General features: G+C 59.3%; 2 protein-coding genes across 6 annotated transcripts in view; one reads left to right on the top strand and one right to left on the bottom strand.

Moving 5' to 3' along the window:
• Window positions 1-120: 120 nt before the first annotated feature.
• Window positions 121-6,218, top strand: AMH (anti-Mullerian hormone). Of its 2 annotated transcripts, none has more exons than XM_063403152.1 (5): window positions 121-2,807; window positions 3,886-4,058; window positions 4,656-4,776; window positions 4,922-5,129; window positions 5,292-6,218. In XM_063403152.1, the coding sequence occupies exons 1-5, from the start codon at window positions 2,246-2,248 to the stop codon at window positions 6,205-6,207; spliced, it is 1,980 nt and encodes a 659-aa protein (XP_063259222.1). In that variant the 5' UTR covers window positions 121-2,245; the 3' UTR covers window positions 6,208-6,218. The 2 variants fall into 2 exon arrangements, with proteins under 2 accessions (XP_063259222.1, XP_063259223.1); XM_063403153.1 differs by having other exon boundaries at window positions 4,925-5,129.
• Window positions 6,219-6,240: 22 nt separating this feature from the next.
• Window positions 6,241-26,118, bottom strand: part of LOC134553464 (cilia- and flagella-associated protein 251-like) — a 35,389-nt gene continuing 15,511 nt past the window's right edge. For 2 of the 4 annotated variants that reach the window (XM_063403155.1, XM_063403157.1), the window contains exons 2-7: window positions 10,939-10,991; window positions 9,790-9,944; window positions 9,081-9,233; window positions 8,935-8,997; window positions 8,671-8,813; window positions 6,241-8,555 (exon numbers count right to left, since the gene is read on the bottom strand). In XM_063403155.1, coding sequence (XP_063259225.1) covers window positions 7,872-8,555; window positions 8,671-8,813; window positions 8,935-8,997; window positions 9,081-9,233; window positions 9,790-9,886 — 1,140 coding nt within the window. In that variant the 5' untranslated portion in view covers window positions 9,887-9,944; window positions 10,939-10,991 and the 3' untranslated portion in view covers window positions 6,241-7,871. Of the gene's footprint in view, window positions 8,556-8,670; window positions 8,814-8,934; window positions 8,998-9,080; window positions 9,234-9,789; window positions 9,945-10,938; window positions 10,992-12,682; window positions 12,813-13,233; window positions 13,391-13,479; window positions 13,532-26,118 lie in introns of those variants that run through there. The other 2 variants (XM_063403156.1, XM_063403154.1) reach the window with 2 other exon arrangements.

A 26,118-nucleotide genomic window follows, 5' to 3' on the forward strand; every position in this document is an offset into this window, starting at 1 on the left:
AGCTCACCCCCCATTCAGGGAACAGTTCCTTTTTGTACGTCTGGAAACCTGACTGGATTCTGTAGGTTCATTAAAAGGTTTTGGATTTTCCTTTCCCTCTGCTTTCCTGTGCTGCTGTGAGTTCACTTTCCTTACCCCTTAGATACAGGAAACATTCCCAGGCTGGTTTTATTTTGGAAATTCTCCATAGAGGAGGCAAAGGATTGGGAATCTCAAGGCACCCCCTCCTGACTGGATATCTCCTTTAGCTGTCTTGGCCTGAGGTGTCCCCCTCAGGCTGCCTGATGAGTGTCCCATTAATTACCCCCCATTAATCAGTTTTGATTCAACCAAAGCCCTTTATCTCTGTTCATTCAATGAGGGGGGACATGGAACGGCTCCTGTTACTGATGTTAAATCTTAGTTTAGTGTTATAATTCTTTAAGTGTCAGTACCATGCTGTAGTACCTGCTGTCACATGATTTTATTGTGTGTCCTCCTCCCACTGACAGCTCTGTTCAGGCAAGTTTTTAGTTCTCTGTGGGTTTATTTATCCTGAATGTTGCCTTCCAACCATCACTTGGTTCCCATAAAAAAAGCAGCAGCAGTTCTGCCACATCTCTGGCCTGTCCCAGGTTCCTGTCCCTGAACTGGGGGGTCAGTGGGGGATCCTGGGGGGCTCAGTGGGTGAGGGCATGGCCAGGGCTGGGCTTCCTGACCAGTTCTGGTTGGTTGAGGAGCCACAGGAATCCTGCAGCTGCACCCCTTGGTGGGGGAATCAAATCCTTCATCTCTGCTGCTGGGCTGGGATGCTCCCAGTCAGTCACAGTATCCCAGACTGGTTTGATTGGGAGGGACATTAAATCCCACCTTGTGCCATGGGCAGGGACCTCTTCCACTATCCCAGGCTGCTCCAAGCCCCAGTGTCCAACTGTTGCTTTTTATCTTCTTTTTAGAAGTCTCTCCACAGCCTCAGATCAAATGCAGTGTTTCCTTGGGGGTCAGTGCCTGTCAGCACAGAAATCTGAAATTCTCAGTGACTGGAGTTCCAACATCCAGCCTGGCCTTGGGCACTGCCAGGGATCCAGGGGCAGCCACAGCTGCTCTGGGCACCCTGTGCCAGGGCCTGCCCACCCTCACAGCCAACAATTCCTTCCCAATCTCCCATCCAGCCCTGCCCTCTGGCAGTGGAAGCCATTCCCTGTGTCCTGTCCCTCCATCCCTTGTCCCCAGTCCCTCTCCAGCTCTCCTGGAGCCCCTTCAGGCCCTGCAAGGGGCTCTGAGCTCTCCCTGGAGCCTTCTCTTCTCCAGGTGAGCACCCCCAGCTCTCCCAGCCTGTCCCCAGGGCAGAGGGGCTCCAGCCCTTGGAGCATTTCTGTGGCTTTGTCAGCTGCTGTAGAAGTGACCTCAGACTCCTCCAGCCCTCGCTGTGGTGTCCATGTCCTGCTCCAGTTTGGGCACTCTCTGTTTCTGACAATCCTGAGCTCCAGACTGCAAAGATTTGGAAAGAGAAAGGTCTTCCCTTCCAGAGAAGGGCCTGGAACATTTTTTGTCAGGACATTTCTCCTTGCCAGAATAAGGAGATGCCTTGGGTGGAGGGCAGGTTTCCAGGATGCTTTAGGCAGGTGCCATTGGCAATTCCAGCTGTTCCAGTGACTCTGGGCATCCCATGGAGGGAAAAGTCCTTACAAGGCATCTGTGTGAGGCTTTCTAAGAGGGATACTGGGGGTTGAAAGTCCTCAGGCTGCTGCTGCCCCTCGTGATTCTCATTCCTGGGGTGAAGCCCTTTTCCAGAGCAGCCTGTTGAGCTGCGGGGTGTGAGGGGAAGGTTTTCCATACATTTACTTATTTCAGCCCATTATCTGCCCCTGTTCCCCTCCTCCTGCTCTGGCTCACTCTCCCCTCCCGGTGTTCCAGTGCTGATGGGGTTGTACGTGCCAGTCCCCATGAGGATCCCATTCCAGACACTCATCCTCCTTTAGAAAACATCCAAAGTCAAGGCCGTGCATCCCTACGAGCGAGCGCAACAGCTTCGATTGTTGCACGTTTCCAAAAGGAGCTGCGGACCCAAAAATAGAACAAAAAACGTTTCTTTGCCACCTCCCTCGCTCCTCTGCAGCGCGACAGCCCCGGGGCGGCTCAGGGGAGGTGGCTGTGCCTCGGCCACTCAAGGCCACCCCTGGTTAAAAGGGAGACGCCGTCCTCCCTCCTCCTGCCGAGGGCTGGGGATGCGAGAGCTGCTCCAGGGAAGAGCTGAGCTGGGACCATGAGCGCTCTCGGGGGGCTCCTGCTGTGCCTGGTGCTGCTGCTCCCCTCCGCAGCTCTGCCCAGGAAAGAGGAGAGGGATTCCCTGATGGAGCTGAGCCTGCCGGAGCAGCTGGGGCTGGAAGCAGAGGGGAGGAAGGTGGGAAATGGAAGTTTGCAGGAGGCACCCAGGTCCAGGAGGGCTGCTGCCACTCGCCTCTTCTCCAAGCCTGAGCCGGGAGCCGAATGCCCGCAGGGAATGGCTGAGGAGGGCCCGGTCGGGTCCCGCTCCAGCCTGCAGCCCTGGCCCCTGGGGGGCCTGGAAGGGCCCGTGTGCAGGGTGAGGATGGAGCAGGGCGGGGGCACCCTGAGGCACCTGGAGGTGGTGGGTGTGCTCAGCCACTACGAGAGCAGCTTCATCAAACTGCTGAGGCGGCGCCGGAGCTGGGACGGGAACTTCCCGGGGACCTTCGGGCTGTGCGGGGCCGGGGACGCAGCGGCTGCTCCCCATCCCCTGCAGAGGATCCACCGGCACGTGCTGGAGCCGGGGCCGGAGAGATTCCTGGTCCTGCACCTGGAGGAAGGTTGGTGGGAGAGCCCTGCAGGCTCCGAGGTGGAGCTGGGAGGGGAAGGATGCAGGGCTCGGGGTGGTGATGCTGTTTGCTGGCCTGAGGTCAGGGATTTAAACACAGAATTAAATTTGGGGGTTGGGTTCCCTTCAAAAACAGCAAAATGATGGAGTGAAATGTTTCTGCGCACGTTTTTAAGGAGGTTTAGCAGTCAGTGGGGATGGCAGCGTGGCTCTGCCATCTGTCCCTGCCTCTGACCAACACCCAGGTGCCACATTCCAGCAGTGTCTGGACAATGCTCTCAGGGATGCACAGGGTGGGATTGTTGGGGCGTCTGTGCAGGGCCAGGGGTGGGACTGGTGGTTCTTGAGGATCCCTTCCAGCTCAGGACATTCTGTGATTCCTGGTAGCTTCTGCTCTGCTCTCATGAGTGTTTCTCACTTTCTGCCTTATCACTGTGGGTGGCTTTGGGTCCCATCCCCGCTCTGGGGAGAAAGGAGGGGCTCGGACCCAGCTGCTCCCGCTGTTCCATGAGCCTGGCCCGTGCTGATGTCCCACTCCTGGGGCTGTGGAGCAGCCCGGGGTCCTGGGCTGCTCCTGTAGCTTCAACCTTGTGGGAAAACCTCAGCACACTCCCCTGTCCCATCCCGGGGGTGATCCCGGTGCTGGAGAAGGAGTAACACCCTCCAGTTTTATCCAGGGAGTAACACCCTCCAGTTTAATCCCTAACAAGAGAGCCATGATGGTTTCTTTCAGCCTGAAATCTTCCTCCTCTCCTGGGATTTGGATTTTCAGCTGAACTCACCACTGCCGGGCAGTGGAGATGTGGCTCTTCCCCGGGCAGTGGCCACAAAGTCCCCGAGCCACTGGAGAGCAGATTTCCTTGGAATCCGGGGGGAGGCAGCTCCCTGCTCACCGGGTGCGGGGTGTGTCCCGCTCTCCATCTCCCTGGAGCCGGGAACGGCATTTGCTGTGTCCCTTCACCCTGTGGGCTCCTGTCCCAGGTGTTCTGGTCCCTGCATGGGGACAGTGCTCGGCCCGAAGCCCCTTCCCCACCCGGAGGGGATTCACGGCCGTGTCTCCCCCGTTCCAGTGCAGTGGGAAGCGCAGGTGAAGCTGCGGTTCCAGCTGATTTTCCAGGCCGAGGTGGGACGGGCTCTGGGAGAGCTGCAGGCCGCCGTGATGCTCTTCTACCTGGGCCACCGGGAGGGCTCCGGGCACCCGCAGGAGCTGCAGGTCACCGGCCCGGGGCTGGCTCGGGACCAGGTGGGTCCGGGCCCTGGTGGGAGAGGGGGTCGGGAGGCGCTGCCCCGGCTCTGCTGCCCAGGGCCTTTGTCATCCCTCCCAGTTCATTCAGCAACCCCTCCAGGTCCCTTTGCTATCCCCTCCCAATTCATTCACAATCCCCTCCCAATCCATTCACAATCCCCTCCCAATCCATTCACAATCCCCTCCCAGCCCCTTTGTCACCCCTCCAGTCCCTTCGCCAACCCCTCCCAGTCCCTTTGCTGTCCCCTCCCAGCATCTTCGCCCCGTCTCCCGCTCTCGCCGTGCCTGAAGATGGAGCTCTTGCCCTGTCCGGAGCTCCTGCAGGGCCGGAGGGGCTGCCCGGGGTACCCAGCCCGGTGTGCGGTCCTGATCCCCCGCCTGCCCCCTCGGGGGTTCAGGGGTTCCCTTCGCCCTGCGGCCCCCGGAGCAGCTCTGGGGCTGGGGGCGAAGCTCCCCGCGGTCCCCACCCTCCCTGTCGCTGCTCCCTGGGTGACCCGCAGCCCGCAGGGACCACAGCGGGGGCTCACATGAGTGTGTCCCCCGTGGCGTCTCACCCACGCCCTGGGGGTTTCTGTGTCTTGTGCCTCCGTGCAGAGGCTCTGCCTCTCCAGGGACACTCAGTACCTGGCGCTGGCAGCGGCCGCAGCCTCGGTCACCCGCAGCGCGGAGCGGCTCCGCTTCTCGGCTTCTCTGGCCGTCCACGGCGGAGCGGGAGGTAGGGACGGGGGGACACCCCGGGGACAGCAGCATCCCTGCCCTCGTGTCCTCGCTTGGGGGTTCGGGGTCCTCTCAGGCCCGCGAGAGGCGGCGGGGATGTGCAGGAGACCCCAGACCAGTGTCCTCTCCTCTCGTGGCCGCAGCAGGTGCCCCCCTGCCCCGCACGGAGGTGCAGCAGCTCCTGTTCGGCTCCGATGACAAATGTTTCACCCGGATGACCCCGGTGCTGCTGCTGCTGGCCAAGTCACGGCAGCAGGAGGAGGAGGAAGAGGAGGAAGAGGAGGCTTTGGCCCCATCCTCCTACCTCTCTGCTGAGAGGGTGGTGGACACGGCTCCGTACCCACAGTTCAGGTGCGTGGCTGTCACTGCGGGCACGGGAAAACACAGGGGCTGGGAGATGAGGTGGGGCAGGGGCAGCCCCAGCTGTGGCACCACGCATGGCTGTGGGGCACGGCCTGGTGGGACCTCCGGGGTACACGGGGGCTCCTGTGACTCTCCCTGTGTTCCTTGCAGCCCACCCCAGGCCGGCACCGAGGAGCTGCCGACCCCCACTGCCCCCAGCCAAGCCAACGCTTCGTCCCCAGCGCCCGGTGGCAGCGCCCAGTTCCTGGCAATCCTGACCCGGTTCATCCGGCAGCTCCTGAGCTCCTCCAGCGAGCCGCCCCCCCAGCCCAGTGCCCACCACTGGCTGGACTTCGAGGTGATGGAGACCCTCCCTCACCAGCTGCTCAACCTGTCGGAGGAGGCGGCGCTGGAGCGGCTGGTGCAGTCGGAGGAGCCCTCGGTGCTGCTGCTGCCGCAGGACAGCGGGGCCGTGCTGGAGCAGCACCTGGGGGACTGGCAGCCGGAGGGCACCGTGCTGCAGCTGCTGATGGGCAAACTGCAGGTGCTCATCCAGGAGCTCAGGGACATCCCGGCTTTCCAAGCCAACGCGGCGCTCTTCCAGCGCCTCCTGACCTTTTGCTACTTCCCCGTGGGGCCGGGGCAGGCCGAGGCGGCCGAGCGGGGCCCGGGCTCTCGGAAGCTGCGCACGCTGCTGCTGCTGAAGGCGCTGCAGTCGGTGCGGGCGCGCTGGCAGGAGCGCAGGAAGGTGCAGCGGCAGAACCGCAGCGCTCGGCACCAGGCGCACTGCCGGCTGCAGGAGCTCACCATCGACCTGCGCGACCGCCACTTCATCGTCATGCCCACCGTGTACGCGGCCAACAACTGCGAAGGGCCCTGCCGGCTGCCGCTGTCCACGCGTGTCCCCAGCTACTTCTCGCACACGGTGCTGCTGCTGGGCATGCAGGAGCGCGGCTCGGCGCTGCGCAGGGCTCCGTGCTGCGTGCCCGTGCGCTACTCGGACCAGCTCATCATCAGCCTCTCCTCGGACGGGCTGGAGATCCGCAAGTTCCCCAACATGGTGGCAGAGGAGTGCGGCTGCCGGTGAGGCTCCCGCCGGCCTCCCCGCTCGCCCCTCTCCCGGTTTGCCCTCCCGGCTCGGGATCCGGTGCTTCTTGCCGAGACGGGAGCTCCCCGTGCGTCCTTTCCCCATGGTTTGGCTCGTTAGTGTCGCTCTGGTTCTGGGTTCATCCACGCCTGTCCCTGGCGCTGCCCCGAGTTCCACTGGGGCTGTCCCCGCTGCTGCTGCCGAGGATGCCCGAGGTGCCCGCGGGCTCTGACTCCGAGGGGCAGCTTGGGCTGGGTGCGGGCACAGGGGAGGGCAAAGCTTGGCAGATCCAGGCAGGACCATTCTTATTTATCCCTCACTTTCTGCTCCTGTAGTGGCTGGGAAGGGCAGGTGCTGCTTCCTCCAAGCCTTGCAGGATCCTCTGGCCATTCTCCAGCCCACGGGACCCCCTTGGCCCCACGGCTCCACCTGTGACAGCAGAACAAGAGGCCAAATCCCCTCGCAGAGCCTCGCCTCGCCCTGGGACACGTCTCTGTGAGCCGGGGCCGGGAGCAGCCGGGGCTTGGGGCTCCCGGCCAGGTCACATCTGCGTCCCCCCGCGCTGACCCCGCTGCGGCGGCGGGGGGAGGAGGAGGGAGCGATCCCGTTACACCTCCCGGGCTGCTCGCACCATTAAAGGGAGCGGGAGCAGACGGCTGCCAGAGCACCTGCTCCGCGTCCCCGGCGGCCTCAGCACGGGCCGCCTGCCCCGGATCATCTTCCAGCTGAGCCCAGCCCTCAGCGGGGATGCAAACTCTTGGGAAGCAGCTCCTGGGCTTGTCCTGGCTACTCCTCCTCGGGTTTTGCAGTGTCCCCGTGGGGAGGCACGGCTGGAGGTTTAGTCCTGAGCCCCTCGGGTTCAGGGAGCACAGAAAACACACACACACATAACCAGGGACAAAACACATAACCAGGGACAAGGGCTTTTCTCGTTTTCCTTTTTTTTCTATGTTTTTTTTAAACATCCAGTTGAATGCTTTATTAAAAATGAAAACAGTTTATTTTAACCACTGTTGATTTAGCAAATACTGAAACCTGCCACGGGTCGGGGCTGTGAACGTCTCTGGCTGTGTGATATTGCTCTTGTGTTTCCTTCCTAAAAGTGACTCGGAGAAGGCGAGGCCCGCAGGGATCCCTGGGGGAAGGGCTCCAGCCCTGCTCTGTCACCAGCACCTTCTGGGCCACCCCCAGCAGTGGCACTGGGCTCGGTGAGGCCGGGGGTTGTGTCCCTGGTGTCCCTCTGAGGACGGCTGCAGCCTGGTTCCGTAACTCAGAATATTCTTCTCTCTTGATTTGCTTTCAATAAAACCATTAACCCGAGAGCTGCACAGTCTGGACACAATTTTGTTCACCGGGATCCCCGGAACCACGAGTGGAGAGGAACTGCAGAGGGATTTGGGGTGGGGATGGAGAGGTAACGAGGCCCAGGAAGCTCCTTCCACGAGTCCTTTCAGGTCGCCTTTGATCCGGGGGACCCAAAGTCCCCGGGGAGGCTGGTGCCAGGCTCCTGGGCTGCTCTGCTGCTGCTCGGGGGTCCTGGGGTGCTGCCCATGCCGGGGGGTGTCTCTGGAGGGCAGGCAGGGGCAGGGGTCCCTTGCCGGGGGCAGTGGTGGGATCGGATCTCCCCGGATCCAGCGTCATCGAGCCCCGCGCCCGCCCCAGCCTCAGTCGCGCCTCTTGCCCTCCCTGGCCCTGCCGTCCCTGCCCGGCGCCGCCTCCCAGGGCTTCCTGCCCTTCTGCTGCTTCCAGTCCCGCCTCGGGCTCTCCCGGCCGCCGTCAGCCCTGCCGGGACGGCCCTTCCACCCCTCCCTCCTGGGCTCATCCCGCTCCCGCCGTCTCTCCTTCCTCTCCTTCCTCTCCCGGTCCCGCTTCCTCTGGGGCTGCTGCTCCGGTTCCCTGGGGGCCCTGGGGACTCTGCCGGGTTTGTCCCCCGGTGTCCTGTCCTTGGCTCGTGCCTCCCTCCGGCTGCTCCGCTCTGCATGCACAGCGCGGCCTTCCCAGGCTTTCTCCTTCTTCTTCTCCTTCTTCTTCTCCTCCTCCTCCTCCTCTTCCTCCTCCTCCTCATTCTCCTCTTTTTCTTCCTCCTTCTCCTCCTTTCCTTCCTCCTTCTCCTCCTTTTCTTCCTCCTCCTCCTCCTTCTCCAGCTTCTCCTGCTTCTCCTGGCTCTTCTTCCCCTCCATCACAGCCATTGGCACCTCAGGGACATCTGCAGGTTCTTCATCCTTGTCTTCATCCTCATCCTTGTCCTCATCCTTGTCCTCATCCTTGTCCCCATCCTTGTCCCCATCCTTGTCCTCATCCTCTGGTGTTGTGCGGCCAAACCACTTCTTGAAGATCCAGGGTTCTGCCTGTGGGGACAGAGGGGACCAGGAACTGATGATGCAGCCCAGGACCAGGACCCCTCCATCCCTCCCCCCAGGGACAAGCTGCTCCCTGCCCCGGGGGTGCCACCCCGACCCGTACCAGGTTGCTGTCAGCTTCGCTGTCATCGTCATCGTCACCGTCTTCGTCATCACCATCATCCTCCACCGCGCTGCTCTCTGGTGGCGGCGCAGGCTGGGCAGTCACCACCTCCGGGATCTCCTCCACCTTGGGGCTCACGACCTCTGGGAGGGGAGAGGGACAGGTCAGCTGAGGCTATTCGGGCTGGATGTCCCCGACAGCGGCTCCCGGGGCCTGTCTCCGGCTGGATCCGGGGATCAGGGAGGGACGGAGCCCCGGACCCACCGGGAATGGGAGCGGGCGGAGGTTCCTGCCGGCCGCGAGCGAGTCCCTCCTTGGAGCATGGCGCTGGAAGAGAGGAGGGGACAGGAGCCGGGAGGTGGCAGCACGGTCCGGCCACCCCTCCCCGCTCCGTCCGGCTCCCTCCTCACCTTGGAGCAGCTGGAAGGTGACGCTGAGCAGGGCGACCACGGAGGCCACCAGGATGCACTTGTTGAGGGTGAGCCCTTCCCAGAGCAGCGGCTCCTCCGCAGCGTCCAGGCTGGGCGGCTCCACCTTGCTCTGCACGGGGAGGCTCCTGGGGACTGGGGCCCCACGGAAAAATGTTACTGGAGGGAACTGGGAAGAGGCAAAGGGCTCTGAGCTGGGGAGTGGGAAGAGATCTTAACATCCTCCTGCACAGCCCACTCGGGACAGGGACAGGGACAGGGACAGGGACAGGGACAGGGACAGGGATAGGGACAGGGACAGGGACAGGGACAGGGACAGGGACAGGAGTTGCTCTGCAGCAGTGGGGACAAGAGTCCGGGGTTTGAGACCAAGGGGTTTGGGCCCTGGTGGCATTAGAGTATCCTGGGGATCAAGCTGGGAAACGCTCTGCCCGTGCTCCTCCTCCAGCAGCAAATCTGGGCAGGGTGGAGAGGAGGAGGAGGAGAAGTGGAGGGTCTGGCGGGCGGCTGAGGAGCCCCATCTCCATCCCCGTGTCACTGATTTCCCCGGGGACTGTGGAGAACACAGCTCCTCCTGTCACTGCTCCGTGGGCAGGCAGTGCCTCCCGGGCTGGCCAGGGACAAGGGACTGTGGCCACCTGGGGCCAGGGTGGCCATTCTGGGCCAGGGAAGGCCTTTCCCACACACCCACCTGGAGGCCCGGCAGCGCTGCCCTTGGCTCCCACCTTCTCCACCCGCTTCTTCTCCGCCGCTTTCCTGTCCCCGCCGAGCGGGGCTGGCTCTGGCATGTCCGGCTCCTGTCTCTGCCTCGGAGACGCCGCGCCGGGGGCTCCTCTCCTCTATTCCCTGCGGGGAGGGCACAGAGCGTGGCCGGGGGGACAGGGACAGGCTGCTCTGGGGGTCCCCGGGGCTGAGCCGGTGCTGCCCCAGCGAGAGGCACCAACCCGGCTCCTGCAGCACCCGGGGCGTGTGTTCACCTCAACAGCCTCCAAACAGGGGTGTATTTTACGTTATTTAAGCTGGATTTAGCCATGAGTTAGCCTCACACGGGAGGGCTGGAGACTGAGGGTCCCCAGGCCATGCTTGGGATCCCCCCGGGCAACTCTCGGGGCTGGATCGGGGCTGCAGCATCCACTGAGGGCGGGGTGGATGTGGAGGGAGCGGAGGGAGCCGCGCTGCGCTCCGGGCTCGCTGCTGAGCGGGGCTTTGGTGGCCGGGCTGGGTGTTGGTCAGTGCCACCAGGAAAAGCTGCCCACCGGCACGGATCAGTGACAGCGACAGCTGGGGGACCTTGGGCTGCCCCGGGATGGACGTGCTGCAACACTGCCGGGCGGAATGTCACTGTGGGACAGCCCCAGCTCGGCCCCTGCCCTGCCCCGGCACAGGCATCCATCCCTGGCACCTCCTGCCCCTTCCTGGCACAGGGATCCATCCCCGGCACCTCCTGCCCTGGCACAGGGATCCATTCCCAGCACCCCCTGCCCTGGCACAGGGATCCCCCGCAGGCACCCCCTGCTCCAGCACAGGGATCCATTCCTGGCACCTCCTGACCCTTCCTGGCACAGGGATCCCCCCGGCATCTCCTGCCCTGCCCTGCCCTGGCACAGGGATCCATCCCTGGCACCTCCCGACCCTTCCACGGCACAGGGATCCATCCCTGGCATGCCCTGCCCTGGCACAGGGATCCATCCCCGGCACCCCCTGCCCTGCCCTGGCACAGGGATCCAACCCCGGCACCCCCTGACCCTGCCCTGGCACAGGGATCCATCCCTGGCACCCCCTGACCCTGCCCTGGCACAGGGATCCCCCTGGCACCCCCACCCTGACCCTGAGCACTCACATGGGCTCCAGCGCTCTCCCCGTGGCTGTCGCTGCTCACCGGAGCATTGGCATCTGTCAAAGACAAGCACAGCACGGCTCCTCAGGTGACAGATTTGGGGAGGTGGCAGTCACCAGGGGCTGGGGGGTGTAGACCCCTCGGTGACACCCCCAGCCTGCAGAGAGGGGACATCTGGCCGTGTTTCCCCAGTTGGTGTTGCTGAGTCACCCGTGGGTGCAGAGAGGTGTCCCAAGTCAGCAAAAAGCCCCCCCAGGCATCGAGGGGGTACAACGGGAGCTCTGGGAAGGTCTGGGACTCTGAGCCCCAAAATGTCACCAACCTGCACATCCCAGGGGAGTGGCAGCCCAAGGGACAGCGACCTCCCTGCCAGGGCACATGGCAGGACCAACAGCCCAGGGTGTGCTCGGGCACCCTGAAAACACAAGGCTGGGCACTGGAAGGCCAGAGCCTGGACAGCAGGAGAAGTCCCAGCGACCATGGAGCAACCAGACCTCAAAAAGGAGCTCAAGGGAACTGGAAAGCCCAGGAAGGACTCCCAGGGCTTTTCCCAGCTGGGAAGTGGGAGAGCAGAGTGAGGGTCCCCAGGGCTCTGACACGAGGAGGGGCTGGGGAGGGGGATGGGCTCCTCAGGGTCCTGTGGGCTTCTCTGCCCTGGGAGAGCTGCAGGGGTGGGAAGGCCCCACAGGGTCCCAGCATCGCTGGCCTCAGCCCTTTGGGCATCTCCAAGCCCAGTGCCTCATGTGCTACATCCTCCCCAGAAGGAAGAAATTTTGGCCCCTTTGAGCCAGATTTAGTTTATTTCCCCCGTGTGGAATACTGAGAAAAGATAGCAGTTCCCAGGATGAAACCTACGACTCAATGTTGGAAGCAGAACAGATAAATAAGAGGAAATCTTTTGGCCATGCTCTGAAAGGTCTTTGCTTTCAAGAGGAAATAAAATGAGTCCTTGGTTTGTTTAAGTGATGGAAGTCTGGTCCTTTCTCTGCTGGAAGGGACAGAGCTGCCCCAGGACTCTCGTGGTGGCTGGGGGGATTCTCACACCCAGGGAAAGCACAAAGGTGGAGAACTTCTCCTCAAAGTGTTTCCCTCCATGTGCTTGCTGTGGTTTTGAGCTTCTCAATCATTCACCCTGGTTTTGGGCACAGAGGAGCACCAGGAAGGTGGAGGAGGGCCCGAGCCTCTGTTCCTCTTCTCCCTGGCCACAGTCCATGTTCCCATGGAGCTGGTGTCACACAGGTGTCCCTCAATGCCCAGGGTCACCCTGTGAAGTGACACCACCACAAAGAACCATCTCTGCCAGGCTGAGCTGTGGCCTGCAGAGTCTCACACACCCCACCAGTGGCCACGGCTCACGGTGAGAACAAGAAACCTCTGCTCCTGTCCTTCCTTGGCCACCTGTGAGCTCTCCCTGCCCACCTGGACAGCCCCTTGGTGGCCTCAGGGCACCCCAGATCTTCCTCCAGCTTCTGCTCAGGAGGGAAGGGACTGCAGAGGGACTGTGTCACCTCGAGGGACCCTCACTAAACTGAGAAGGATCAAACACTGCCCACAGCACACCCGTGCTGGGCTCCCCAGCCCTCAGCTGAGCCCAGTGCCCTGTCACAGAGTGCCAGGCTCCTTCCACATCCCCACCCCTTGGGCTTCACCCTGATGGAGAAGCCCAAACAGGCTCCAGACCCAGGGGCAGGCAGGTGTCCTTCCCTGCCATTTGCCCCAAAGGCATGAACTTGGCCCCAGAGCTGACCAGATCCATGTCCGGGTCTGTCCCCTCTGGGCAGGAGTTGGGGCTCTGTGCCCTGGCACGAGGTGGAAGCACTCCAGGGCTGCACAGCCCACGCAGGATCCTTGTCCCCAGCCGGGATGGACCATGTCACCTGCAGGAACAGCCTTCCTGGGCTGGTGATCCAAGCACAGCCACTGCCCAGGCCGAGCAGGGCAGGGCTGGCCACAGTGCCAGGGGTGGCCACAGTGCCAGGGGTGGCCACAGGGCAGGGATGGCCACAGGGCAGGGATGGCCACAGGGCAGGGATGGCCACAGTGCCAGGGGTGGCCACAGGGCAGGGATGGCCACAGGGCAGGGGTGGCCACAGGGCAGGGATGGCCACCAATGCCAGGGACACTCTGCCCATGGCAGGGCTGCTCACCCGCAGCCCCAAGTGCAGCTGCAGCCCTCGGCTCGCCCTGCCCCTGCCCAGGAGCGCTCCCATCGCTCCCTCCCTCCCGCCCATCCCGCTCCTCGGGACTCTCGCCCCTCACAGATCCGCCCGTAAACGCTCAAAATCGCAGCCACTTAACAAATAATCAGCTCCGCTGCCGCTGGGACTTCTCCTGCACGGGCTCCCGAGGTCGCCTTCACCGCTGACTCACATCAAAGAAACTTCCAAAAATAGCCCCCCCGTCTGCCCCGCTCTCGCTGTCACCCTCGCCCGGGGATGAGCCCCGCGGCTCCCGGTCCCTCTTGGCCAGAGGGAGCCGGGCTGTGGCCAGGGGCTGGCCAGGGGCTGCCCCACATCAGGGCTTAAAAGCCGCAGAAATTCTTACCTGGGGTCGGCCGCCGCCTCCTCCTCGGCTGCAGCGCCCGGGCGGCCCCGGCTCTGCCGGGTAAAGAACAGCAACAGCTGCCGGAGGGAGCCGGAGCAAAATAGCGCCCAATCACCGGGGCCCGAGCACCACGAAAGGCAGCTCGGCCCCGGCCCCGGGCGCAGGGGCTGCCCCGGGCACGGGGTGCGGCCCTCGGGGGCACCTGCGAGGGGTTTGTCCCTCTGTGACACTCCCGGAGAGCACCGGGAGGGGACAAGGGCCCAGCCCCGAGTGTCTGAGGCAGCTGTGGGAGGATGGAGGGATGGATGGATGGATGGAGGGATGGAGGGAGGGAAGGATGGAGGGATGGATGGATGGAGGGATGGAGGGAGGGAGGGATGGATGGATGGATGGAGGGATGGATGGAGGGATGGATGAAGGGATGGATGAAGGGAGGGATGGATGGATGGAGGGAGGGATGGAGGGATGGATGGAGGGATGGAGGGAGGGAGGGAGGGAGGGAGGGAGGGATGGATGGATGGAGGGATGGATGGATGGAGGGAGGGATGGATGGAGGGAGGGATGGATGATGGATGGATGGATGGAGGTGCACAGGTGGAGCAGAAACCTGCTGGGCACAGGTAAGGAGAGAGAATAAGAAAACCCCTGGGGTCAGCAGTGCTCAGACAACTCCAGTGTTGTCCCATTTGGCAGTGTTTGGAGAGGTTCACTGCCCTACCACCCCTCTGATGTCCCTGTTCCTGTCCCTGGAGCCCCATCACAGCCACAAGCACCTCCTGGGTGGGTGGGAGAGGGAATGTCCCATCCCACCCACTCCCAGGATATAGGGAGGAGATGAAGAATCCCATCTGGGGAGTTGCAAAAACCCACAGGCTCTGGCCCTGCCTATGGGGGTTATCCCGAGCCCCCAGCTCAGCACAAGCAGGAACAGCCTCAGGCAGAAGCTCCTGTGCCAGGGATGTGGGGCAGCAGTGACTGGGACCAGCCTGGCACACCCCATTTTGAGGATGTTGCTCTTATGGAGAAGTTTCAGGCTAAAAAAACCCAAATCCCTGAAACTGTACCATTTCACACCCACAGTGCTGACATTTTTCTTTAGCAAGGCCTAAAGGAGGAATAAAGCAGGCACTGCCTTGCCCAGGACACCCGGTGAGGCTGGATCCAGGCCCTGCTTCAGGAGCTCTCAGCACACAAGCTCAGGAGCAGCCTCTGCTCTCCGGGACAGGGATTTGCCCTCTCTGGCAGGGACAGGACTGAGCACACCGAGGGATGAACAATGTGCGTGGAAGCCGGAGGGATGGAGCGGGGAGGGGGTTGCACACAGCCCCCACACCGGTGGGCACAGTCTCAGCAGAGTTTTCCCAGTCACATTCCCACTCCAGCAGGATCAGGGCTGCTCACTGCCATGGCATTTGCTTTATAGGGAGATGATGAAAGAAGAAAATCATAAACAGGCCAAATGAAATCCCTTTTCCTCCCAGTTAATCACGTTTCCCATGCTGCCCCCAGGTCTGTTCCTTGTTCCTGCCTCCCGTGGGTGAGCTGGTCCTTCCAGGAAAGATGCCAGGGGCTGAACAGGCACCGTCTGCACTCGCAGAGCTCCGGCAAAACACCCTCCCACTTCATCCTTACATGGAGCCATGGGATAGAGAGCTCTCCTCACCCTTCCCAGGACCTTTCAACACCCCGTTCCCGCAGCGGGGAGGGACCGGCAGCGTTTTTGCCTCCACACGTTTAGCTCGGAGCAGTGCCCCGCGGAGCTGCAAAGCCTCCACCTCCACCGCGCAATTTATCCCGGGCAGATGGAGGAAAGAGATTCCCAGAGGCAAATTCTTTCCTAATCTCTTGAACCCCCCCAAATCCCGGCTTCTTCCTTGCCCTGAGCCTGATAAGAACGTCGCTGGGAAGGGGTGAGCTCAGGGAGGGGGAAACCCGATCCGGCTGGGAGAGCAGGAGGAGAGAGCCAGGTGGGAGAGCAGGGGAGGCTGTGGAGCAGTGTCCAGGCCAAATACTGACTTTGGATTCGGCTGGATGGCACAACCCCCCTTCCCTGGCTTCCCGGGCTGTCCACCAGCCTCTGTCCTCATGAACTGTGGTCCGGGTTGAGCTGCAGCATCCCCCCTCTGCCATGGCAACGCTCACTCATCCTCCCACCAGGACATCATCTCCCTTCTCCCTGTTTTTAATAACTCGCAGGTAAAAGGCAATCAAAAAGGCAGAAAATTCATCACGGAGTATTTTCGGCACAGGTTGGTTCTGGGCAAGAATGTTCCTTCTCTCCCCAGAGGCCCCAGCACTGGCTCTGTCTCCTCCTGCCACAGGTACGAGGGGTGGCAGATGCTCGAGCTGGCTGCTCCGGTGGCTTTCCCACTGCTCACCAGGCTGGCTGCAAGTTCGTCCCTTAGATTTCATCCCTGGCTCCATCAGAACCTGCCTGACCATGTTCCCAAGGCTTGGGACTCCAAAACACCTCCCAGCCTTTGGAGCCTTCACCTTCCACCCTGCGCAGGGCTGGGCTCTTGGCCTGATTTTAGAGATGGGAATTTGGATATTGTCTGCCAATGCAGGTGCCCTGGGCAGAGCACAGCTCTGCAGGTAATGCCCAGCTCCAGCTGTGTCACCCCCACGCTGGCATTGTCCCTTGGGGGTGACGGGTCTGAGGCTGCACAGGGCAGGTCCCCTGCTGCTGGCACCAAAGGCCTGCTGGAGATGCACGTGGGGCTCACCAGGTGCTGCCTGGGCTTGCTGGAGGAGTTTGGTGTCTCCCAGCCCTCCACGCTTCCTCAGATGTGGTTGGGGATGAGTTCAGAGCAGGGCAGGTGGAAGAGAGGATCACAGAAACACCAAAATCCTCCAGGAAATGGGGTGAAAGAGCACCTTGATTCCCTGCAGGACCCAAACCCCAAAGGCACAGGTGTCTCCACGGCAACCTGGCCACAGCCCAGTGCTGACAGCAATATTCCACTGACCCAAAATTCCCCTTTCAGCTGGATCCATCAGCCCTTCCCAGCCTGGGGGGTTGTGCAATGGCTGTGCTGACGCACAGCTGCTGCCTCCTTCCCCTGAGGAACCAAACATCCACCTGGGAGACGATTCCTGCAGGAACCACAGAGCTTTCCCAGCACCAGGGTTATCGAGGAGCCCTTGGGAGGCTCCAGGAAGGGAAGGGATGTCTCCCCTCTGCTGCTGTCAGACCCCATCTGTCGGCATGGGGATTTCAGATCTGCCAAGCTGAGCGATCTCCTTGCAGAGGTGTGGATCATGGAAGGCCTTGCAGCAGTTTGGATGCTGGAGGTTCCTGTGGCTCCACATCCCCAGGGGGTTGCAGCAGGGCTGGAGGGAGCCAGCAGGAGATGGAGCATCCTCTGCATGAGCTGATTCTCACAGCTGAGCCCTGGAAGGGCTCCACGTGCCCAGGAGCTGATTGCAGATCATGGGCCTGCAAAGCTTCTGATGCCAGTTCTGATCAGGAACTCAGATCTGGGCCCTTCCCTCATAGCAGGGATCTGAAAAACATGGCCAAGAGGATCTTCTGTCTCCTCTCCTGGGCTTAAGATGGTGTGGGACTGGTGAGGGAAGGTGGGAGATCTCTGGGCTGGTACCACCTTGGTTTAATGAACCCCAGCTCACAGCATTGGTGGGACAAGAGGAAATGGCCTCAAACTGCTCCAGGGGAGGTTCAGGTTGGATATCAGGAGGAATTTCTTCATGGAAAGGGTGATCAGGCCTTGGAAGGGGCTGCCCAGGGAGGTGGTGGAGTCACCAAGGAAAAACTGGAGGTGGCACTCAGTGCTCTGGGCTGGTGACAAGGTGGGGATCAGGTACAGGTTGGACTCAATGGTCTCAGAAGTCCTTTCCACCTAAATGAGTCTGGGATTCTAGGATCTTGGAGGATTTTCTTCCTCTTACCCTTTTAGCCTGAAAGCAAGCCAGAAAAATGATGGCTCTTTGTTTAAAGAGAAGGACCCAGACAGGGAGGACAGCCCATCACAGGCTTTTGGGAGCAGATGCTGCAGCTTAACACATCCCTCCAGCTGAGCATGGAAAAGGGGATCAAACCTCTTAGAAAAGCTCTTCCATGTCACCACTGGCTTCCCAGCCCTGAGCTGGATCCATCCATCCATGCACCTATGCATCTATGCATGCATGCATCCACCCATCATCCATCCATCCATCCCCCATCCATCCATCCATCCATCCATCCATCCATCCATCCATCCATCCCTCCATCCATCCATCATCCATCCATCCATCCATCCATCCCTCCATCCATCCATCATCCATCCATCCATCATCCATCCATCCATCATCCATCCATCCATCCATCCATCCATCCATCCATCCATCCATCCATCATCCCTCCATCCATCCATCCATCCATCCATCCATCCATCCATCCATCCATCCATCCATCCCTCCATCCATCCCTCCATCCATCCATCCATCCATCCATCCATCCATCCATCCATCCATCCCCCATCCATCCATCCATCCCTCCCTCCATCCATCCATCCATCCATCCATCCATCCATCCATCCATCCATCCATCCATCCATCCATCCATCCCTCCATCCATCCCTCCATCCATCCATCCATCCATCCATCCATCCATCCATCCATCCATCCATCCATCCATCCATCCATCCATCCATCCATCCATCCATCCATCCCTCCATCCATCCATCCATCCATCCATCCCTGGAGCAGTAGTGCTGGACACACACTCTCCCCTTTCAGCAGTGTCCTGGCCACCCTCGGGGTCGGGGCTGTCTCCCAGTCTCTCCCAGGGATGGAGGAATCCTGCTGGGGACAGGTTTGGCAGAGCTGAGCAGGACAAGGAGCAGACAAGGTCCTGCTCCCCGGCCCTGGTCCCTGCAGGTCACTGTTACAGTCACAGAGTTACCTCAGTCCCAGGGCTGGCTGGAGCTCAGGCCATCCAGCAAGGTGACAAGATCAGGCTGGCAGGGACACCAAACACACATGAACACCTTTGTCACCGGTCAGGAGCTGTTGGATGAAGTGAGCTTGGCAGGGCTCTGAGAAGAGCAGAGAGGGACATCCTGCTGTGACATCTGTGTCTGAGCCTGAGCACAGCACAGGAGCCTGCCCTGGATGGCTCCAGGATCTCCTGAACTTGTGGATGTCACTGGGGCCACACAGGGGTGAGGGACACCCCCGAGCCACCCGCCAGGGCAGAACACCGCAGTGACAATTGAGGGACAGCTTCCCATGGGCTCATCCCATCACCCCTGGAATGACCCACAGGGATCTGGAGCAGCTCCACATTAAAGCCACTCTGCCCACCCTCAAATCCACGTGTGCCCTAAAAACTCCAATTCACAAATCTCAGAGGTTTCGCTCCTTTTCCCTGGCAGAAGGAGCTCATTCAGGTCAGCGGGGAGAGAAGATCCAGATCCTGTTAAATCCTACTTTTAGTCTCAGCTCCTTTCTGTAGTTGTTCCCTGATCCCTTTTCTCACAGCTCAGCACCACTCGGGGCTGATCACTGCTCTCTTTAAAATTTACAGCTGTCTGTCACCCCCAGGAGAACAGGAGGACGTGACCCACTTGAACATGGCATTTCAAGAGAATTATCCTTGGAAGTGCCACTCGGGATCAGGAAAGTGGCCACGATATTTGTCCCACCAAGGGCTGGGGGCTGTGGCACACTCAGTCTGGAACAGCCATGCCACAGGAAACTGAGGCAAAGGGAGATTTAGGGGAAGTGAAGCTTCGGGTGGAACAATTTGGGAATATTTAACATCCCAATAATCACAAATCCTCCTCTTTTTTTTGCTTTCCTGATAGATGGAGCATTGGTGCATTTACCCAGAGAGGTTCTGGCACTGGGGGCTGCAGATCCCAACTTGTTCCTCCCTTCCCAAATCATTCCCAGAGAAGGAGCTGCCTCCCTCTGCTCCAAACAGGCCCTGCAAACAACCCAGGGCACCGGGAATGAGAGGGCTCTGCCTCCTGTGGGAATGTGGATGTCACTGGGACCATACAAGGGTGAGGGACACGCCTGAGCCACCCGCCAGGGCAGAACACTGCAGTGACAAATGAGGGAGAGCTTCCCATGGGCTCACCCCATCACCCCCTGGAATGTTCAGCCACCAGCCCCTTTGGGATGATGGCACCCACTGGGAGCAGGTCCTGGAGGATTTAACCCCTGTCCCAGGGCTCCAGGTCGGCCCCACAGGACTGAGCAGCCACTTCTGAAGCAAAGAATCCAGAGAAACATCTCTGTGCCATGGAGATGCTCCCAGACTTGGCAGCTACACCGGGAGCTGCTGGGCTGTGGGACATGGGGAGGAAAGAAATGTTCTAAGCAGGTTCCAGGTCTTAAAAGGGTCATAAAAGTACAAAATCCACCACAAAGTACAGCAGAAAGTCCTGCAGGGACAGCAGAAATAGCAGGAACTTCCCACCCACCCCCAGATCTCGGCTGGGGTTTCCCAGTTTCCTTGTGCCTCCTGCCCTGTTCCCCACTTCTCTCTCTGTTATTAGACCAGAAATTCCCAAATTAAAACTTAGCAGACTGCAGAAACCAAGGGCAGAGGTTTCACCCTGCCAGGCCCATCTGCTCTCCCTTCCCCGCCTCACACCACAGATTTCTCCTTTGGGACAGTCAAGGAAGGCTGGGGGGATCTGGGTTCCTTCCTTATTCCCTTGCCAAGACCATGACTGTGCTCTGCTGCTCTTTGTCCCTTAAGGCACTTGCTGGGGTCCTCATGGAGGGGCTTTGTCATCTCTCTGAGGTCTGGAAAGTTTGATAACAACTTCACTTCTCCAAAACTGTAGCTAGGATCTAAACTCCTTTGAGTTATAAAGGGACAGAAAAAGCCAGGACCTGGGGATGAGGATTTTTAGTTTTTAAAACTTTTTAGCTGAAGCCCCTTATGCTTCAGCTTTCCCTCTTCCTACTTTTACACAGCAATGCCAAATGCAATATATTATGTGATAGGGACAAGCAAGAACCAAACCAGCAAGGACCCCAAAGAGCAGGAAACTCCCTTTCCAAAGCCACATAATTAATCAGTTTTCTCTCATTTTTGCTCACCACCCTTGACCCACCCTGTGGACGAGGCTTTGTCCACTGCTGGCAATTCCAGTGCAATGAGGAGGTGTCAAAGCTCGAGATCTTGAGTGTTTTTTCCCAATATGTCCTTGCTGGGCATCTGTTCCTAACACATGTCCTGCTCAAACAACAAGATTTGTGTTTAAAATAAAGCTTGAGCCTCCCCAACCTGCAGGAAAGTCAGGGAATGATTGGAAGAGAAGGGAGAGATGGACAGCAGCTCACCCCTCCTTGCCATAACCCTGGATCCTGGATTGCCATCAGCCGGGTCCTGGAACCAGAACCAGCCCCACCACACCACAGCCAGCGTGGCTGGGGCTGGAGCAACAGCCAAGCAATTAAATGTCCCCTCCACCCTGGGGCACAAACACAAAGCCCTTGGGAGAGCTCGGCAGGGCCCCTCCGTGTGGCACTGAGGGCAGGGACGAGGCTGTGTCTGATGTCACAGGTCACCCTTAGCACCCACAGCTGCCAGGGCTGTGCTCAATCCCAAACGCTGCGCTCTGGGTGCTGAATTGGTGCTGGATTGGTGCCACATCCGAGGCAGCTCCACTGAGTCAGGAGCCAGAGTCTGGGTTGGGAGGGACCTTAAAGCCCATCCAGTGCCACCCCTGCCATGGCAGGGACACCTTCCACTGTCCCAGGCTGCTCCAAGCCCTGTCCAGCCTGGCCTTGGGCACTCACAGGGATCCAGGGGCAGCCACAGCTGCTCTGGGCACCCTGTGCCAGGGCCTGCCCACCCTCACACCCAACAATTCCTTCCCAATCTCCCATCCAGCCCTGCCCTCTGGCAGTGGAAGCCATTCCCTGTGTCCTGTCCCTCCAGCCCTTGTCCCCAGTCCCTCTCCAGCTCTTCTGGAGCCCCTTCAGGCCCTGCAAGGGGCTCTGAGCTCTCCCTGGAGCCTTCTCCTCTCCAGGTGAGCACCCCCAGCTCTCCATGGGGTTACAGGAGATTTGGAAGGGAATCACAGAGCTCACAGGCATCAAAAAGACCCAGCTTTAGGAATGTTCCTCCTCCTCAGCTCCCTGTCAGCACCAGGAGAAAGCAAATGTCCTACAAAAGCCAGGCTGCATCCACCATCTTGTGATTAATTCAAAATCAGGTGGAATCTCACTGACTGACAGAGAAGAGGATTCAGGAATGAACCTGGAGTGGCTGTGCCCACCTGGCTGGGGGAAGGTGACCCAAGAGATTTGGACAAGCCAGGCGGCTCCTGAGTTCAGGAATCATCCAGCCTGGAGCACTGCTCTGGTTTTTAGGCTGTGTTCTCTCCAGCACCACACGGTGATGTGAGCACTGACCCTTCTCTTCTCCCTCCTGCCCTGACACCCCCATTCCCACTCTGCTTTCAGCTGCCTGTGCTTTGGGCAGGGCTGTGATTGCACCTCGGATCACAGAGTTCAACACAGACTGAAGTGGTTCCCATGATCAGATACGACACCAGTCTGGTATTTGTTGGCAAAAAGGCACAAAGGAATGAAATGTGCCCCGGGATGGGGCAGGAAGGTGCAGAGACATGCAGAGGAAGGGCAGTGTGCCCAGGAGCTGAGGCAGGAGCCTGCAGGCTCTGGTGGTAACAAACCTGAAAGTGATGATGGAATTATTAAAACATGGCAATGTGTGTAGGAGTGGTGGAGGAGAGCAGGAGAGGAGCTGCTGCTGCCCAGGCTTCTCCCAGCAGAAAGGTGCTCAGTGTCCCTGCCAGGCAGGATCTGGCCCTGAGAGTACCCTCACATCCCTGGGGACAGGCTGGGAGAGCTGGGGGTGCTCATCTGGAGAGGAGAAGGCTCCAGGGAGAGCTCAGAGCCCCTTGCAGGGCCTGAAGGGGCTCCAGGAGAGCTGGAGAGGGACTGGGGACAAGGGATGGAGGGACAGGACACAAGGAATGGCTTCCACTGCCAGAGGGCAGGGCTGGATGGGAGATTGGGAAGGAATTGTTGGCTGTGAGGGTGGGCAGGCCCTGGCACAGGGTGCCCAGAGCAGCTGTGGCTGTCCCTGGATCCCTGGCAGTGCCCAAGGCCAGGCTGGACAGGGCTTGGAGCAGCCTGGGACAGTGGAAGGTGTCCCTGCCATGGCAGGGGTGGCACTGGATGGGCTTTGAGGTCCCTTCCAGCCCAAACCATTTTGGTTCCTGTGATCTCTTGTCTTGGGACTCCTCAAGTGACCAGTGAAGATTCCATGACTCTGTAGATCCCAAGAGAGGAGTGAGGACCTGGATCCAGCTGTAGGCTCCATCCTGGGAAGGAAATGGAGGCAGAGCAGTTGGAGGGTTTGGCAGGGCCGGAGAGGAGCTCTGTGTCCTCTCCCAGCTCCACTTTGGCTCAGCTGCCCTCGAGTGGTGCCTCTGAGCTCCAGTGAAACTCTTTAAGGGACTCTTTAAGCTCCCAACACAGCTCCCAGCCCAGTGTTTGAGCAGCACTACCCTCGCTTCCCCCTTCCCTCCTCTCCCCACCTGTGCCCAGCCTGCTCAGCTGCGGGAGGACCAAACCAAAACCAGCTGAGTCCTTTTCCTGTTTTCTTTGACTGTTTCACTGAAATATCCACCACAGCTGAAAGAATTCCCTCCTTGAGTCCCAAGCCAGGCCCCAAATAAGACACTGAAATCCATGAGGAGATTTTTCCATAGGAAACGCTGCAGGAGTCTCAGGCATCAGCATCCCCCAAATGCAAACACCACATCTGCCAGGCTCAGGGACGAGCCAGGTCCTGCAGGTCACAGTCCCTAAGGCAGCCTCGGGTCCCTGCAGTGCTGCAGGTGGGGTCCTGTTCTAGATGTCCGAGGAGAGGAGAGGAGAGGAGAGGAGAGGAGAGGAGAGGAGAGGAGAGGAGAGGAGAGGAGAGGAGAGGAGAGGAGAGGAGAGGAGAGGAGAGGAGAGGAGAGGAGAGGAGAGGAGAGGAGAGGAGAGGAGAGGAGAGGAGAGGAGAGGAGAGGAGAGGAGAGGAGAGGAGAGGAGAGGAGAGGAGAGGTCACCTCCCCTCCAGCCACCTCCACCCGGCAGAGAAGTGGGACATGAGACCTCTCCATCCCCACCAGCCCCTTGTGGTGTTGGTGGATCCCACACCCCATCTCAGCCAAGGAGGGACACCCATCTCCAACATCCTGCTGGTCATTCCCACCCTCCACAGTGCCAGGAAGGTGCTCTAGGGATTTTTAGGGGAAAGGGGCAATTCCCCCTTTCCATACTCACAGAAGCCATCCCCAGCTCAGGGATATAAACTCCCCAGATTGCTGGGATTCACCATTGGGATCTTCTGTCCTACAGCGACCAGGACCAGAGAACCACAGAATCATTAAGATGGGAGAAGATTTTTAAGACCAAGTCCAACCATCAACCCACCACCACGGCCACCACTGAGCCACAAGTGCCACATCCACACGTTTTTGGAACACTCCCAGACAGACACTGTGGTGGCCCAGCAGGTGATGAGAAGAGAATGAGGAAGAAACCTGGAGAAAGCAGCACCAGGATCCCACTGGGAGTGTTTTGCTCCTGCTCTGGGAGGTGCATGATCTCACCAGAGAAGCATCAAAGCCTCTCTGCAGGTGAATGAGGAGCAGAGCCAGGCTGGGAACCCAGAACACGCCGGGACAGGCCGTGGCACGAGGAAGAGCCGGGATTTTGGCCGCAGGGAGCTCGACACCCTGAGCTGCCCCGTGGGAATTCCTTTTAAACTCAGGCTGGGGAGGAGCCTGGGTGAGTAATTGCTCTGTGGCAGGTCCAAGAAGTGAATAATATTCCAAGAATAAAGGTTAAAAGCCTGGATACTCCAATGAAAGGTGCTCTATAAATAGGATGAAGTAGGTAGAGCAGTGGAAATAACAAACGAAAGAACTTGATGTGGAAAAGGGCTGGGAAGGATCTGACACCCACGGTGGGATTGGACATGGGCTGGCTCTGCAGAACAGATTTTATACATGTTTTTTGGGGGTTTTAGCAAAAAATAACTTTTGGACACCCCTCAGAGGGCATCCTGTGCCTGGAACCACCCTGTCCCAGCAAAGTGGGATTTGCCCCTGGACATTGTGGCTGGGACAAGGCAGCAGCAGGACAGGAGGTGAAATTTGGGGTTGCTCAAAACACCATTGCATGGGACAACTTCTGCTGTGCCCAAGGGAACTGGAGGAATTTCCTTTCTCATTTTTGTCCCTCGTTCCCACATCCCTGGGTGGGACAAGGGGGTGCAGGGAGACCTTTGCTGCCAATGTGGCACAGGCCCCTCCTGCACTCCTATGGGAAAATCATCCCTCCCAGTGTTGTTTATCCTTCGTTCCAGTTTACCTGTGGCTGGTTGGTGTTTCTACAGTTATCAGAAGGAGGGGTGAGGTCACAGCACAATTTATAACCAAAACCACTTTGGTTCTTTGAAAAATTATAAATTTCTGCAGAACTGGGCTGAGCCAAAGCTGCTCAGAGGTCTCAGAGGATGTCACTGTGCAAATGTCAGCTCGGGGCTTAAGGAAGCAAAAAGCCTTGCCAGGGAATTGCTGTGGTGCAGGGACGATGCTTGGAAAGATCGTCCTGTGCTTGCAGGAATCCCCTGCAACCCCACATCTCTGCCAGCAGCTCTTGGTCACCTTGGAAAGAGACAGAAAAGCAAGAAAAAGGGATGGGTGTGGGAGCAAATGGTGCAAATGGCAAAGCTTCCCCGGGAGAAAAGGCTGAAGAGAGGGAAATGTCAGCTTGGAAGAGAAACAACCACCCCAGGGAGCTCTGGAGAAGGAGCAGTTTCCCTCTAAACCACAAAGCACAGAAATCTGGGTCCAGATGTAACTGGGAAGCCACAGGTTGAAATCCAGCAAAGTTCTCTTCATAGAATTCTGGAATATCCTGAGTGGAAAAGGATCATCAGTCCCACTCCTGTCCCTGCACAGACACCCCAACAATCCCACCCTGAGCATCCCTGAGAGCGTTGTCCAAACGCTCCTGGAGCTCTGGCAGCCCTGGGGCTGGGACCATTCCCTGGGGAGCCTGGGCAGTGCCCCAGCACCCTCGGGGGGAAGAACCTTTCCCTGAGCTCCAGCCCAAGCCCTGACACAGCTCCAGCCCTTCCTGGGCTCCTGTCCCAGAGGGTTCAGTGCCTGCAGACCTGTAAGGGACTCAGGGATCTCATTGCTGTGGGATGTGGTTGGAGCCAAGTGTTCCCTACTTTGGAAACTTAAAACCCACCTGGAGGAAGGAGCTGTGAAATCAGACTTTGAAGCCCAAATTTGTACTTGAGAGCCCAAATTCAGACTCCAGAGCCCAAAGCTGGGCATGTTGGTCACTCTTCTGCCCAGCCCAGCCTTACCCCCTGACTCCCAGTTCCAGGGTGGATCCAACAAAGGCAGATGATTTACAGGAGCTCTGGAATTGTGTGCAAGGTTAGAACTGGGGCCCAGATCTGCACATCAAAACAGATTCCCCAAAAATTACTCTGCTAAGGCTTTTCATAAAAGTTTCACGGGGGAGGATTCATGAGGAACCTGTAATGTTTAATTAAAGGAGAGAAACTGATCCCGCTGTGAAAACCTTCCCGATCCCATGCCAAGCTCATCACTGACTTGATTTATGGGACATAAA

This window comes from Prinia subflava, chromosome 8 (genome assembly GCF_021018805.1).
Source record: "Prinia subflava isolate CZ2003 ecotype Zambia chromosome 8, Cam_Psub_1.2, whole genome shotgun sequence".
Classification (NCBI taxonomy): Eukaryota; Metazoa; Chordata; class Aves; order Passeriformes; family Cisticolidae; genus Prinia; species Prinia subflava.

Bases quoted from the DNA above. Each gene is read 5' to 3' on its own strand.
- AMH (XM_063403152.1), top strand. From the start codon at position 2,246: ATGAGCGCTCTCGGGGGGCTCCTGCTGTGCCTGGTGCTGCTGCTCCCC. The intron at 4,059-4,655 runs GTGGGTCCGGGC...GCCTCCGTGCAG, and splicing joins CGGGGCTGGCTCGGGACCAG to AGGCTCTGCCTCTCCAGGGA. The intron at 4,777-4,921 runs GTAGGGACGGGG...TCGTGGCCGCAG, and splicing joins CGTCCACGGCGGAGCGGGAG to CAGGTGCCCCCCTGCCCCGC.